The sequence below is a fragment of the Arachis stenosperma genome, chromosome 4 (assembly GCF_014773155.1).
Source record: "Arachis stenosperma cultivar V10309 chromosome 4, arast.V10309.gnm1.PFL2, whole genome shotgun sequence".
Lineage (NCBI taxonomy): Eukaryota > Viridiplantae > Streptophyta > Magnoliopsida > Fabales > Fabaceae > Arachis > Arachis stenosperma.
This window is the reverse complement of record NC_080380.1, coordinates 17283021-17296455: the sequence shown is the minus strand read 5'-3', so window position 1 is coordinate 17296455 and position 13435 is coordinate 17283021. Positions and strand designations below refer to the sequence as shown.

The following is a 13435-nucleotide window of genomic DNA, read 5'->3' as shown; positions in this document are numbered from 1 at the left end:
GGAGGAGAAGTCAAGATATTCGATGAGTAATGAAATTAAGCAAGTTATTCGTTTTGCACCCCATTAAGTCCTTATCCAACTAACACTTGAATTCCCGCGTGTAATGCATAATCAACACTACAGTAATAATACTATCTCAACCTTAAAAACTCAACCCTCTACCACCATGCTTTCATCAACCACATTATTCATTTGAAAGCTATGGCTGCTTCTTCAGACAAGGCCTATTCTACCACAACCACTATAACCAGCACCAACAACCACCAAGGAAATTCGACTTCTTCCGAGGAACTTGCTAACACACCAACCAAATCCAATGTGGGGAAAGAATTGGCAAGGAGAGCTCTCTTGAGGTCACACCAACGTGGCATCCGGCGGCGCAAGCCTGCCAGTAACGCTGCCAAATCGTTGCCGAGCAGGCTAAGTAAGGTTTCATTGGGAGATGATTCCTCAGATTCATAGGTTTGGTGTATGACACAAGCTAGATTTTATCATACTGTAATAAGGGACACTTTCCAAAATCGCATGGAATGTAAATATAGAAGGGGTTAATTAGGATTCATTTTACATGAAAGTCAAGTAGTGGCAAAGAGAGGTCATAGATTATGTACAAAAAAAACATGATTAGAATATTTTGGCAAAGACTCCAAAGAAGAAAGTCGTACCATTTGCTGGAAGCAATCCTCTGCATTTGTTTGGCATTATTAGAACTTAGAAGAGGGAAAATTTCCATGTATTAGCTGTCCATTCTGTTTCAATTTTCAGGCAATGTTTCTACAAAAAGTGCAAATAATCATTCCTTCTCAAATAGGTAAGAATCATATTGTATGCCATATTGTCATTTCTTTCTTCTTTTTTCTATTTTTTTTAAAAGACAAACTCTACCATGTTATGCCATGTTATACACAAGGTCCACTAAGTAATCAATGTCTGCAATTCTTGCTTCAAAGGAAATTAAGCATAAATATTTATGCCTTTAATTTGAGTAAATCAAAGTTATGAAAGATCAGAAAACACCAGAAGTGAATCAAGTAGGCTGAATTCTTAGGCCACAAACTGAGTGATGGAAACTTAACCATTTGTGTATTGCTGAATATGGAAGACACAAAATGAGGAAAAATTAACTGATTAACTAATATTGAAATAACAACAAAAGAAGCATTTACTTTGTACATCAATAATAGCAATACTCCTTCAAATCTACAAATACCCTAATCCATCTCCACCTAGATTATCACCTGCCATTATTGAGCAATCGGAAGGATCATGCACATATTGCCCACACAACGGCCCCGGAAACTGCCTACGCTTCCTTGTGACATCAACGACATCCCTCGCCCTTCTCTCCTTTAGCTTTCCTAAGGCAATACTATCGTGGGGGTTTGCAAAACCATGAATTATTCCATCAGTATCTTCTACCTCTGGTAGGATCAATGAATCCGACGAATAACTATATGTGATGTCATTCACCCCATGTGCCGGCGGCCTTGGAAGGGCTTTGATACGTGAAAGCGCCACAGACATTTGCTCGCAAGCAACATCAAGGCGTTCCTCTGTTTCAATGGATTCCATTATAAGCGTCGAAACCATGGATTCCAAAAATTGCATCCTTTCAGGCTGATCCCTTGTTGTTACGCCCCGAAACTGGTTGACAGAAGACAAAGCACCACCTCTCCAACGGGTGGGTAGGTATTGGTCGGGGATGTGAAAACAGTTATTGGTCGACATGACACGTAGAACATGTCTGCATAAGGTTCCTGAAAACTCGAACAGGTGGCAGCTGCAGGTAATGTGCGCTTGACAAGGAACCCAAAATACTTTGCAGCCTCCGTCTGTCTGAGTGTGATGTCTGACCTGGAAGCAACCTTCATCCACCAGAAAGGATGCATACTGCGGCGCCAAAACTAGCTCATCCTGGAGTTTACTTAAGGCATAAGGTGTAAGGACAGTGGCAGCATGAGATTCGACAGGCGAGCCTGTTTTGAGGCACACTTTCTGCGCTTTCCGTTGCATTTTTTGCTTCAATCCAACCCGGTCGTTAAAATCAACAATATCTGCCACCTGCAAAAACCAACCACCAAGACACCTGTAAATAAAATTCAATATGGCACGGCGTATGCATATCAATAAAAATGAAGAGTGCATTTGCGAGCTAGAATCACGATAGAAAAGAGAGGGAATGAAATGGCTTTATGAGTGAAGTGGAGTCCATTTTACATAGTAAGCCCTTCCCTTCCCACCCTTTTTCTCCAAAGTTCCAAATCACAAACACACCCTAAAGGAAACAAATTACATCACAGACTTGCTCAACAAAGTGGTCCAATTGAGATTGAGCGCTCAAGAACCGTTGAATGAAAGCATTAATGGACTCGGATTGACTTGTGCTGGTCAATCCTGCAAAGAAGTAACGCCTCAAGAATGGTAGAGCCCAAAACATCCTTAATGAATGTAGGCTAATAATATGTTTGTTCGTGTGGAGTCGATATTTATCAATCATTTGCCTCCACCCTTCTTCGAAATCTTCCATCAGTTCCAAATTGTAGAGCTGGAGGAAGTCAGCTTTCCACTCGTCATAATGAGATCCAAGTAGAACAGAAAACCAGTCAGACAACTTAGAAAGAATATGCCATATACAAAAGGCATGTTTTGTTTCTGGCATTTCAACAGCAATAGCTTCTTTCAGCCACATGTTATGATCAGTTAATATTGTTTGCGGAGCTTTTCCTTTCATGAAGCCCATGAAAGCCTGCATGAATGTCAATCAGGAAAATAAACTAATTAATCAGATCTTAAGAGCATCGCATGAAGGAAAACCAAGGAATACAGATAGACACAAAGGCATCAGTCAATGGACTGCATGTCTTCATCATTATTCTTCTTTAAAGAAAAGAAAATCATAAATATAAAGGTATGTTTCAAAAAGGGTGTGGAAATTTTCAGGAATGAGTTTTAGTGTAAAGTTACACATGTAGCTCATCCTTGAAAATTTCCACTTCATTTTAGTCCCAAGCCAAAGTTACCCTGGTATGGATTATGGAATCACACACATGAATATTTTCCACTTCACTTTTCTCTTGCAAAATGCTAGAATTATTGAAGCCTTGGATAACAGTCTAAGCTTGACCTAGGCAGCACACAATTAATAAATAAAATACACGATATCGATTCCTAGCAAGAGATAATCTCACCTTTAAAGCCCATGAAAAAGACTGCATATTTTCATCCCGTAGAAGTGTGCAACCAAAGAAACAAGTCATCCCATGATTGTCCACTCCAAGCCAAATTCCCAACAGCATGTCATAGGCGTCTACTCGGTGTGTGGTGTCAAAAACCACAGCATCTCCAAATGACTCGTACGATTGAACAGATGAGCTGTAAGACCATGCAATGTGCTCCAGCCTGTTATTACTGTCTATCTTGAATTCATACTTGAAATTTGGATTTTCATCTTTTAATCTCTTGCACATAGCAATTAGATCAATGGCATCATTGTCTCTTTCAACATTTCTGAAAGACTGCAACAGGTTTCTCACATCCATTTCTGTAAAAGGAAGGCAACCGACTTTGATGCCTTTCTCTAGTTCCATCAATCTTAACATTTGCCTCACTGACATTCCTGCTTTAGCAAACATGCATATGCGGCTCTTGTCATCAGGAGATATTGTGCAGTATGCCGGAAGAAGCCGCACCTCATTAGATTTTAACAACTCGTGATTGTGGACATTGCTAAAGCCAGTAACACGCCACTCAGGGACATCAAAATCTGACTTTTTAACAATACGCAAGTATGCTTGGCAACCACAACGAGATGATTTGCGGTTCCTTTGCATCTTCCCATCATCAGAAGGTTTGACCTGGGGGTATCCACCACGATGGCAAGTAAAATCCCTCCTTGTGACTCCGCGACCAACACCATCCTTCCCTCGAGTGCGGTGTCGCCGAATAGAAAAGCCACACTGCTTAGCAAAACTGCAATAGAATTCATAAGCAGCTTCTTGAGAAACAAATCTCTGACCAATAAAAGGAACAAGGTTGACAGAAGTCTGTCTTGATAAAATTGTCTCCTCTGGTGTTTCCTCAATCGTGCCAATCTCATCCTGAGACAAATCTGTGCAATTCTCGGACGATTCCAGCACCAGACTGGTTCCTTCTGACATTTTGTCCTTTTGTAATAAATAGAAGGATTTTTTTTTTCTGCAGATGTTTAAACCTGAAACACTAGAAACAACGAAAAAAATCACCTCAAATATGATAACAGACTATGGAATTTCAACACCCCACACAACAATTTTTATCCTTCCAAAACACCCTAAAAACAAATCATCAGACACATGAAAACCCTCTAACTGAAAAAGCAAGTAAGCAACATAAAGAACATCGAAGTAAAGCACAAAACCCCTTTTTTCTCTCCTTGGGATTAAAAAAAGTGTATCCGATCAAAAGAGAGTCAGCAAAGTGACTGCATTCCTTGTAGAAGGGAACATCACCCTCAGTAGTTTAGTTTAGCCAAGGCACACTTCCAATTGGATGTCAGAACACCCTAAAAACTGATCAAATTCAGTATCTACATTTGACAGGTGTATGGATACCAATGCACATGAAATTCAAGACTTCACCTAAGGCTCAACTTGTTAACTCATAAGGGTTAAATCCTAAAATCCTAAACTTGATTTGGGAATAAGAGCTATCCAGTTAACCAAAGAGTTTCATAACCTTGACAGGTACAAATACCAATATAGGAACTCTCTTAAGAGAGTCACTTCACTTGCATTTCTACTTCATTGTCCAAGAATCTCAAATAGGTGTCACACTTAGCTAAAATTATCATCCCCATTTCACACAATTACAATAATAATAATAATAATAATGATGTATTGCAAAAAAGGAATAAACTTTCTAAAAATGAAAAATCTTGAAAAGAGTATGAAAAATGGTTAGGAGATCTTACCAGGTTAGGATCGGTGGCGGGTGGCAGCAGGAGGAAGGGTTAGCAAACTGAGTTCAACGGTCGATAACAAACTCAAAGGTTCTATATGTTTTGCGCTAAAACAATTAATATTAATAACTAATAAATAAAATAAAAGAACGAAGTAGTAAATGAAGATTGAAGTGGCGGGGAGTAGGAGGAGTAAAGCGCATCCCAGGGAGAAGGATAATGATTTGCAAGCACGATAACCTTATCGTGCGCCGCAGGGATGCACACTGCGCATCTAACTTTGCTAAAACCTAACGGTGTAGAACCCATAGTAGTCGGGTCGGGTTTAATCCATTTACCCGTGCCCACTTACACCTCTGCCTAACACAGTAACACTCTTCAACTACTTCAGCCTTCAAAAGTTGCAAACATTTTTTAATTCGAATAAAAAAAAAAAGAAACGTCCAAAGAAAAAAGGCAATAATAGATGACCAAAATCGTTCCTGATCTCCATGGAATTGTGGATAATGTATTCCATTACGGGAGTGGATCCTCTCCAGTGGAAAAAAAATTGGATGGTGTCCAGTGGAGGATCTCACCTTTCATTGTTCTCTCTCTCCTATTTAATTTTGGTCCCACTTATAAAATTAAAGGTGAGAGATCACACTTTATTCTCTCAAGTGTTAAAAAAAATGGAGAGGATACAATCCTAGGCCTGCAATAAAGAACATTTCGATGGTTTAGCCGAAGTTGTTACATTTAACTTCTAATGACAAAAATAAAAATAATGAAGTACTATTTTAATCTTTTAATACTTAAATTAATTTTTAATTTTTTTATTAATATTTTAAATATTTTATTTTTGTTTTAAATAATTTTAAATAAATTTAATATTATTCTACAATTAAATTTAAATAAATAATTAATAGAGTGAATGACATAGATATTAATAATATAATTATTAAGTTATATTCTTTTTTTAATTATAAAAATACAACCAAAATTTTTTTGTAGTATCTTATTTTTTTATTTTTTTTTGTACAAAATATCCTAAATTTTAGCTATCAATCATTAATGTTCCAAAATTAAAAGAAAATTGTTATGTTAGTGACCATTAGTGTTTTACTTAGAATAAAACTCTACATCCAAATAAAATACTTAACCAAGTCTAATCAAAATGTTATAACAACTTTTCAAATTACGCGCCTCCTTTTTTTCTTTTTCTTTTTTCTTCTCCTTCTCCTTCTCCTTCTCCTTCTCCTTCTCCTTCTCAATGTTGCGTCTTCTTCTTTTTATTCTTTAAGTAATTTTTTAATTGTTTGTTCAAATCTGAATCGAATTCAGTTCATCTGTGAATTGAGTTACTACTTTTAAGTATTCACCAAATCTGTTATTTCTTAAGAAATCCGGCTCATCTCTTAGTTTAATTGAGTTCATTTGCATGCAGAAATGAATTGAAATGTACTTTTCTTGATGATTGAATGTTTATCACTTTTTATTCAAATCTGAACCGAATTCGCTTCATTTGTGAATTGAGTTAGGTTCACTTGATACTACTGTTAACTATTCACTAAATTTGTATCAAATTTGATTCATTTCTGGATCCAAATAAACCTCAATTAAAAGGAGAAAAAGAAAAAACGCAGTAACAACAGCAACAATAAAAGAATGATGATTGAGAGAAGAAGAATGCGAAGACGAGAAAGGAGAAAAGCGAAGAAGAAGGAAGAACGCGAAGACGAAGACGAAAAATGTTATTGAAACGCGCGTGTGTACTCGCTGGTGTAATGAAAGTGGTTTTTGTTGAGTTTAGGCCTTTTTGGTTGCATTTGGATACAAAAATGTTTGGATGTGTAATTTTTTTTTCCAAGGCAATAGATGCATTTCATTCAAATAAAGAAAAGAAATACAAATGTCCAAAATCGGACAGTCACAGGCAAAAGAGGGATGGCTTCCCAATTACAATTGAAACTCAAATAAAAAAGAGTGGGAGCTAAGCGAGAAATTAGGGTCCATAAATTTTTTGCAAGAATTCATCAATTGAATATTCAGCTACCTTCCAGATCTCTTCTGGTGTCAATACCTTGCTTTCAAAAATTCATTTGTTGTGACTAGTCCATATGCTCCAGATCAAGCACGCTACCAAGCTTCTTCGTTTCCTTCGGTGGCTATCGCCATTTGTTCTGTCAAATATCATCTTCCACCATTTGCGAAACAGATTATTGTTGTCTTCCTCTTCCGGCTTAGCTGTTGGGATTTGGACTAGTTCCAAACCTTTCTTGAGTGAATACAGGTAAGTAAACAGTGGTTGACTGTTTCTTCGTGTTGGTCACACCGTAGGCATGTGTTGATTATGTTTGGAATCCTTGCATTTAACTTTTTTTTAACAGAGAGGCCTCCGTGCAAAGCTTTCTATAGCAGAACCTTCATCTTCATTGGGCACTTGAGGTCCCAAAGTGCTGACCAGATTCGCTTATCTCAAAAATGTGCTGGCATCATTTCAATTGGGGCATGGAAGAAATGGAACCCCACCTCATATCCCGATTTCACAGTGTAAGTCCCTTTTTTCTCCTTATTCCATTTGATCTTGTCTTTCCCTGCATGAATATGTGTTTGTATGATTGCATGTGCAATTTTTGGCTGAAAATTGCTAGATGTGTAGTTAAACTGTTTTACTTATGCTCTAAAGTCAAATGATATTAGTTCTTTAATAGATTAATTGTTCAGATCAAATTTAACGGTGAGACAACATTCAATCTTTTTGAAAACTTTTAAAACTAAAATAAGATATTTAAAATTTATTAAAAATTAAAATAAAAAATTTGAAATGTTAAAGCTAAATTAACACTTGGTCCAAATATTGGAAACAAAAATAATATTTTACCAAAAAAATTATCCACATAATGTAAAAATAATAGTTAAAATGTTTACATATAACTAACTTGAATTGACCTAGTATTAATTCTCTAGTCCATTTGATAAAATATTGAGAATTTAAATTTTGTCGTATACATATAATAATTTATTAGTTAATAATAAATTTTTAAATAAAATTTTAATTTATAATGGATCAATCATTGATCTACTAAATTAAACAATAAAAAAATAAAATATTATTACATATTATTTAATTAACTATATTAAATTATTTAACGATCTTTGTTATCTTCATTTCTTGAAGAGGTCTCTATACAAATAGTCAGTCGGCAGGGAATCACTTAATGAAAAAAAAATGTTTGTAAAAATTAACAGTATATTTCGTTTTATATATTTTTTATTTTTAAAAATTGTAAAAAATAATTACTATAAATTAATGAGTTATAGCTCAAAGTGCAAAATCTCTCTATCCTCACCTAAATATCTCGGATTCGAGTCTCATTCCTAATTTTAAAAAACAAAAATTATTATTATTATAAACCAAAATACCAAATAGCCTTTAGATTTTGAAAAAATTGATTAGGACATCTTCCAAGAATAGTCCAAAAATTCATGGTAACGACAAAGATGAAAATGGATAATTGGAGCTAATGGGCTTTATTGGGCCGTTTTTAAATGGATTAAATAAATACTAAATCAGTCCAAAATGGAGTTACAGAAAGATAACCAAAAACCTTATATTGTTGAAGTCCTATAGCCTGTAAAACTTGGATACATCTTTTAATTGGAAAAAGAAAAACAAAAACCAATAGCAAATGACTAAATTCATATTTTGAGAAATTTACAACACTAGGCCTGCAATTGCAAATGAAACCAAAAAAAAAAAAAAACTACTCTCTAAAATTTAAGGGTCAATTTGATTTTACCTTTCATTTTTTAATAATTTTGTAAAAAATAAAAGTAGAAAATAAAATTTTATTATACACTAAATAACTTTTCTGAGTTGAAAAATTGATTAGAACAACTCTCATTTACAAGACTCTGGTGGGTCGTAATTGTGAGGGCATTTTTTTTTATTTTACAAAACGTTTTATTGAGAATTTGGTTTTTGCTTATTATGTGGTAGTAAATTTTCTCACTAGTATATTAGTATATTCACCACTAATTAACTTAGTTATTTATACGGTTACCATATAAGAGGTTCCACAAACATCAAGTGTTTTGTAGTTGATTAAAAAACGAGGTGGAAGAAGAAACAATCTTGTTCTTCCAATAGAATATACACATTAAATAAATAAATAAATAAATAATAACTAAATATTTTAGAATAATTTAGGGGCATGCATTAAACAAGACATAGTAGTTTATTTTTCTTTCTGTGTCGGCAAGAACAGCAAACTATCTTTTTAATTTGATGTGATATGAGAACAAACATGTCTTCCCCATTGGATTTGCCCTCAAAACTTAACTCCTGTTTATGTTTTCTTTAATTTAGACAATCCTGGATCTCATGTAAACATATCTTTCTTTTTCATTTGATTTATTTACTTTAATTTCTATATATAGGGTTTAGGTTAAAATACCATAAAATATTTTATTAATTAATAAAATTTGAAATTTGTTAAAACATTAGAATGTACTTATTATATAATAATAATAATAATAATAATAATAATAATAATAATAATAATAATAATAATATGTATTTCTTTATCAACTTTAAATTTTTTAAACAAATAATTTTATGACATAAGATCAAAATTTTTATAGCTTAGTAATTTTAGAATTCAATTTTTATTGATTAAAAGAAGTTAATGTACGACAAACAAAAAAAAAAAAAGGTAAGATTCACGCAAATTAAATGATTTCATAATAATATAGCTAGATTATTATCTGAAAGAAAATCCCACATTGGAGTCCAACACTTCAAAAAAATCTTATGAAATTTTCAGATTCATAGTATAGCACCTCTATAAAAGGGATAAACCAGAATCTTTCGCACATAGTCTTTTTGGATTGGCTGATTCTTAATGACATCACCAATGATAGTCTAAAAGACTTTAAAGAACCACCATTATAGGGAAAGTATGAGGAGCCAATGAAATATTTATACAATGTATATAATGGAGGTTTATGGAGTATTAAAGATATAATTATTAGGGATGTTCATTTAACTTAATAGTCATTGTACACATTATACAAATAATCCATTGTCTCCCTAGCGGATTCCCATTATAAAAACTAATTATTATTATTATTATTACAGGAGAATCCAAACCTCATAAAAAAATTGAGATATTAACTCTTTGATATAAAATTATTTTTCGAATATTAGTCCAAGAGATTCGTAACATTACTTTTATAAAAAATTATATACATATAATCAATTTAAATTGGTCGAATAATCATCTAATGTTTAAATAAATGTCGAACATTTGAATTTTGTTTTGTTTATACAAAAATTTATTGGCTAACAATATACTCTTAAATAAAACTTAAATCTGTAATAAATTAATCATTGATACGTCAAGTTGAAAAAATGCCGTACAAACGAAAAATGATATATATATATATATATATATATATATATGTATGTATATATATATATGTATGTATATATGTTAGTGACCATTAATTGATTAGATTGCTTAGTGCTTTTACATCGTTTGAGTGACATTTTATATTGTCTCACTAACACACGTAGATCTTATGAGAAAGAAATTAAATTTGTAAACAGGGTCCGGTGTAGGTGCTAATATATGTTTATATAAGACAAAATTAGCAATACCATCATGACAGAGTGTTTGAATTTGCCTAGAGATTTGATGATAGAATTAAAATATGCATCAGCTTATAGATAGATAGCTTTCTTATAAGGGATATAATTTATGTATCCGTCCCCTACCATGTTCGCTACATTTCGGTCTTAGTGTCTTTCGTCGTTTTCTCGCTGCTTCCATCCCATCATTCAATACTCTTCAACACAAGAATCATTCAATACTCTATCAATTCATTTTATTCTTGTAATTTTTTATTTATTTTAATAACAAGTATAGGGAGCCACCGTTAATTCAGCTAACAAATTTAACAATTAGTTAACATTTTAACTTTTGAAAAAATCCAAACAAAAACAATAAAACCATGCAAATTTCGAGTAAAAATAACATTTAAAAATTAAAAGTGAAACAAAGTAATACTAATTTAAAATTTAAAGTATAAAAAATTTAAAATTTAAAATTTATAACAAATAATTTTAAATTTTGGAGAGAAAGTAGCAGCGGATGGCAGTGGCCAACGGTGGTGGTGGATGAATAATTACTTATGAATTATATATGACATATGAATTTGCACTCGATATTTGTTTTGTTTACGCTTCTGATTTGAATATTAATTTCGTATTATGTTTTATTTAAAATTGTAGTGTCATTCAAAGATTAGAGTTTACACAATCTTACCGTTATGAGTGCGTAGTCTAATAAACTCCACCACTCGTGAAAAATGCATGGCGTCGTACATTCGTACATGAATATTTGAAAGTTGAATAATTTTTAAAAAATGTTATTCGTACACTAAAATCAGTTATCAATATATTGGTATATTTTATACTGATGGTTAATTTTAACGTACACGTAATATAATGAAATTTTTTTAAATAGGTTTTAAAGAAATTAATAATATGTGCGGTATTTCTAATATATCCATTCATTCCTTCGTAAATTTAAGGTCAATTTTATTATGGTTATATTATTTGTTTGTGGTGACTATAATGTCTAAAATCTTATATTAATCATGAGTTAATAATAAATTTAATTAAATTAAATTTGATGATAGTAAGTTTTAAAGTTTACTGTATTATTTTTTATTATTTGATTATGAGTGGGGTTATTTTTTGTTGGTGTAGTGTTAAAAGACGTTGTTTAACTATGATTTTAGTGAAAAAAATAAGATTGAAGTGGAAGAAACCACTCAGAAAAAGTAAATTTATAGTATGAACAAATATAAATTTTAAAATTGAAAACGAACAACTGAGTACATTAGAGTACCTATTATTATTCATTATTTATAGCTATTAGAATAAATTAATTATAGTTATGAGACCATTTGTATTGCTAGTTTTGATCTCTAACTAAAACAAATTTTTTTATCATTCTAAAGTTATAAAAATAAATATTATCAAAAAATATTCAACCATAATCTAATATTTTTGTGAACCATCAGATATCAGTTTAATATCATCTCTAACAGAAAATAAGAACAAGAATTATATCACAATGAAAAAATTTTATACGTTATCGGTGAGATTAAGAAAGAGAATAATTTATAATTTAGGATTAAAATTTTATGATTTAGAATTTAAAATTTAAAATAAATAAAATAATTAAAAAATTGGTTGAAAATTTAGTTACGTTGCATTATTCTTCATGTATCAATTTGATTGACCATGACAACCACAAAGTGACACATTATAAATTGTCACACTTATTGGCATGAATATTATCTTTGCCTAATTAAGTGGATTGGTAGGTGCATATATCTAACTAAGACTCTTAATCTAATATTAATTAAGGTTGAAATGTTAGAGTTTTGCTTTATCTCTAATATAATTAAAAAATCTAAATTGACAAGAAGAATTACAAAAGAAGTGTATAAATAACCTTTTTATGATTTTTTTAATTTATATAAAATTTTATCGTTTTTCTTTTTTATCTGCTTAAGTTAGATTTTTTTTAGATTCACAAAAATCAAACTCTAAAATTATTTATTTCAAAATTTAAAATAAAAAATATATAAATAATTATATTTTTAATAGTTTTATCTTATTTCTTGCTCAATTTTATGAAACTAGCAATATCTTCCTTCAATTAATTAACAATAGTTTGAAGCCAATATACATAGTCAACGTGCGTCATGATCAAACTCTGAAAAAAGAATAATAATGGCTCCTATAATTTTATATGAAGGTGTCCAACAATTCCCCCAACTAAAACATACTTTTGTTTTGGAGTTTTGTGATTAGCATGTTGTTTCCTTTTAATCATGATTGACAATTAACTATGTCTTAATTGCATATACACTAAAAAAGTACAGTAGGTACCACTGCTTTTTCTCACCCATGATGTGATTGTAAGTTACAAAATACATTGAACTTTTAGTTTTCATCAATATTTCTCATTCTAATAGGTCAAAAACTAATTTAATCCTTACTTAAGTAAACTAATTGATTAACTATTACACTAACCTAACTTAGTTAAATACATTGAACTTTAGTTTTGAATTATTTTACTTTAATTCTAAAAATCTAAAACGTTGCTATAGATTAAAGAGTGTCAAGTGAATTAGTGTAAAGAAATATTTTAGCACTCCTAAATAGAAGTGTAATCTTTCATCACTAGCTATAATATATACCAACATCTATCATTTTTTTAACCTTTGTGAAAAAAATGTTAAATAAACTTGTAATATGTGAAAATATATAACAAATGAAAAAAATAGTGTCAAGTATAATGAATACGCAACATTTATAAATCCATGTCTAATTTTTTTTTTCTAAAATTGTAAATAAAAAATATCGTAATTCATATCAATCTAATATATAATCAAATGGATCACATATATTTATAAAGAATAAGCCATTAAATCTAA

At 31.4% G+C, this 13435-nt stretch overlaps 1 protein-coding gene across 2 annotated transcripts; it reads right to left on the bottom strand.

The window, feature by feature from the left end:
- Positions 1-967: 967 nt before the first annotated feature.
- On the bottom strand, positions 968-5183 carry LOC130972949 (protein FAR1-RELATED SEQUENCE 11-like). 2 transcript variants are annotated; one of them, XM_057897300.1, is made up of 4 exons: positions 4949-5183; positions 3189-4218; positions 2303-2746; positions 968-2061 (listed from the first exon to the last, which is right to left on the bottom strand). In XM_057897300.1, exons 2-4 carry the CDS (start codon positions 4155-4157, stop codon positions 1201-1203), a joined length of 2274 nt encoding a protein of 757 aa, XP_057753283.1. In that variant the 5' UTR covers positions 4158-4218; positions 4949-5183; the 3' UTR covers positions 968-1200. The 2 variants fall into 2 exon arrangements, with proteins under 2 accessions (XP_057753283.1, XP_057753282.1); XM_057897299.1 differs by having other exon boundaries at positions 3189-4210; positions 4949-5164.
- Between the last annotated feature and the right edge of the window lie 8252 nt (positions 5184-13435).

Excerpts from the sequence above, each read along its gene's own strand:
- LOC130972949 (XM_057897300.1), bottom strand. The coding sequence starts at position 4,157 with ATGTCAGAAGGAACCAGTCTGGTGCTGGAATCGTCCGAGAATTGCACA. Across the intron at positions 2,747-3,188 it reads CTTTTTCATGGGCTTTAAAG|GCTTTCATGGGCTTCATGAA; the intron begins GTGAGATTATCT and ends ACATTCATGCAG. Across the intron at positions 2,062-2,302 it reads TGGACCACTTTGTTGAGCAA|GTGGCAGATATTGTTGATTT; the intron begins GTCTGTGATGTA and ends TGGTTTTTGCAG.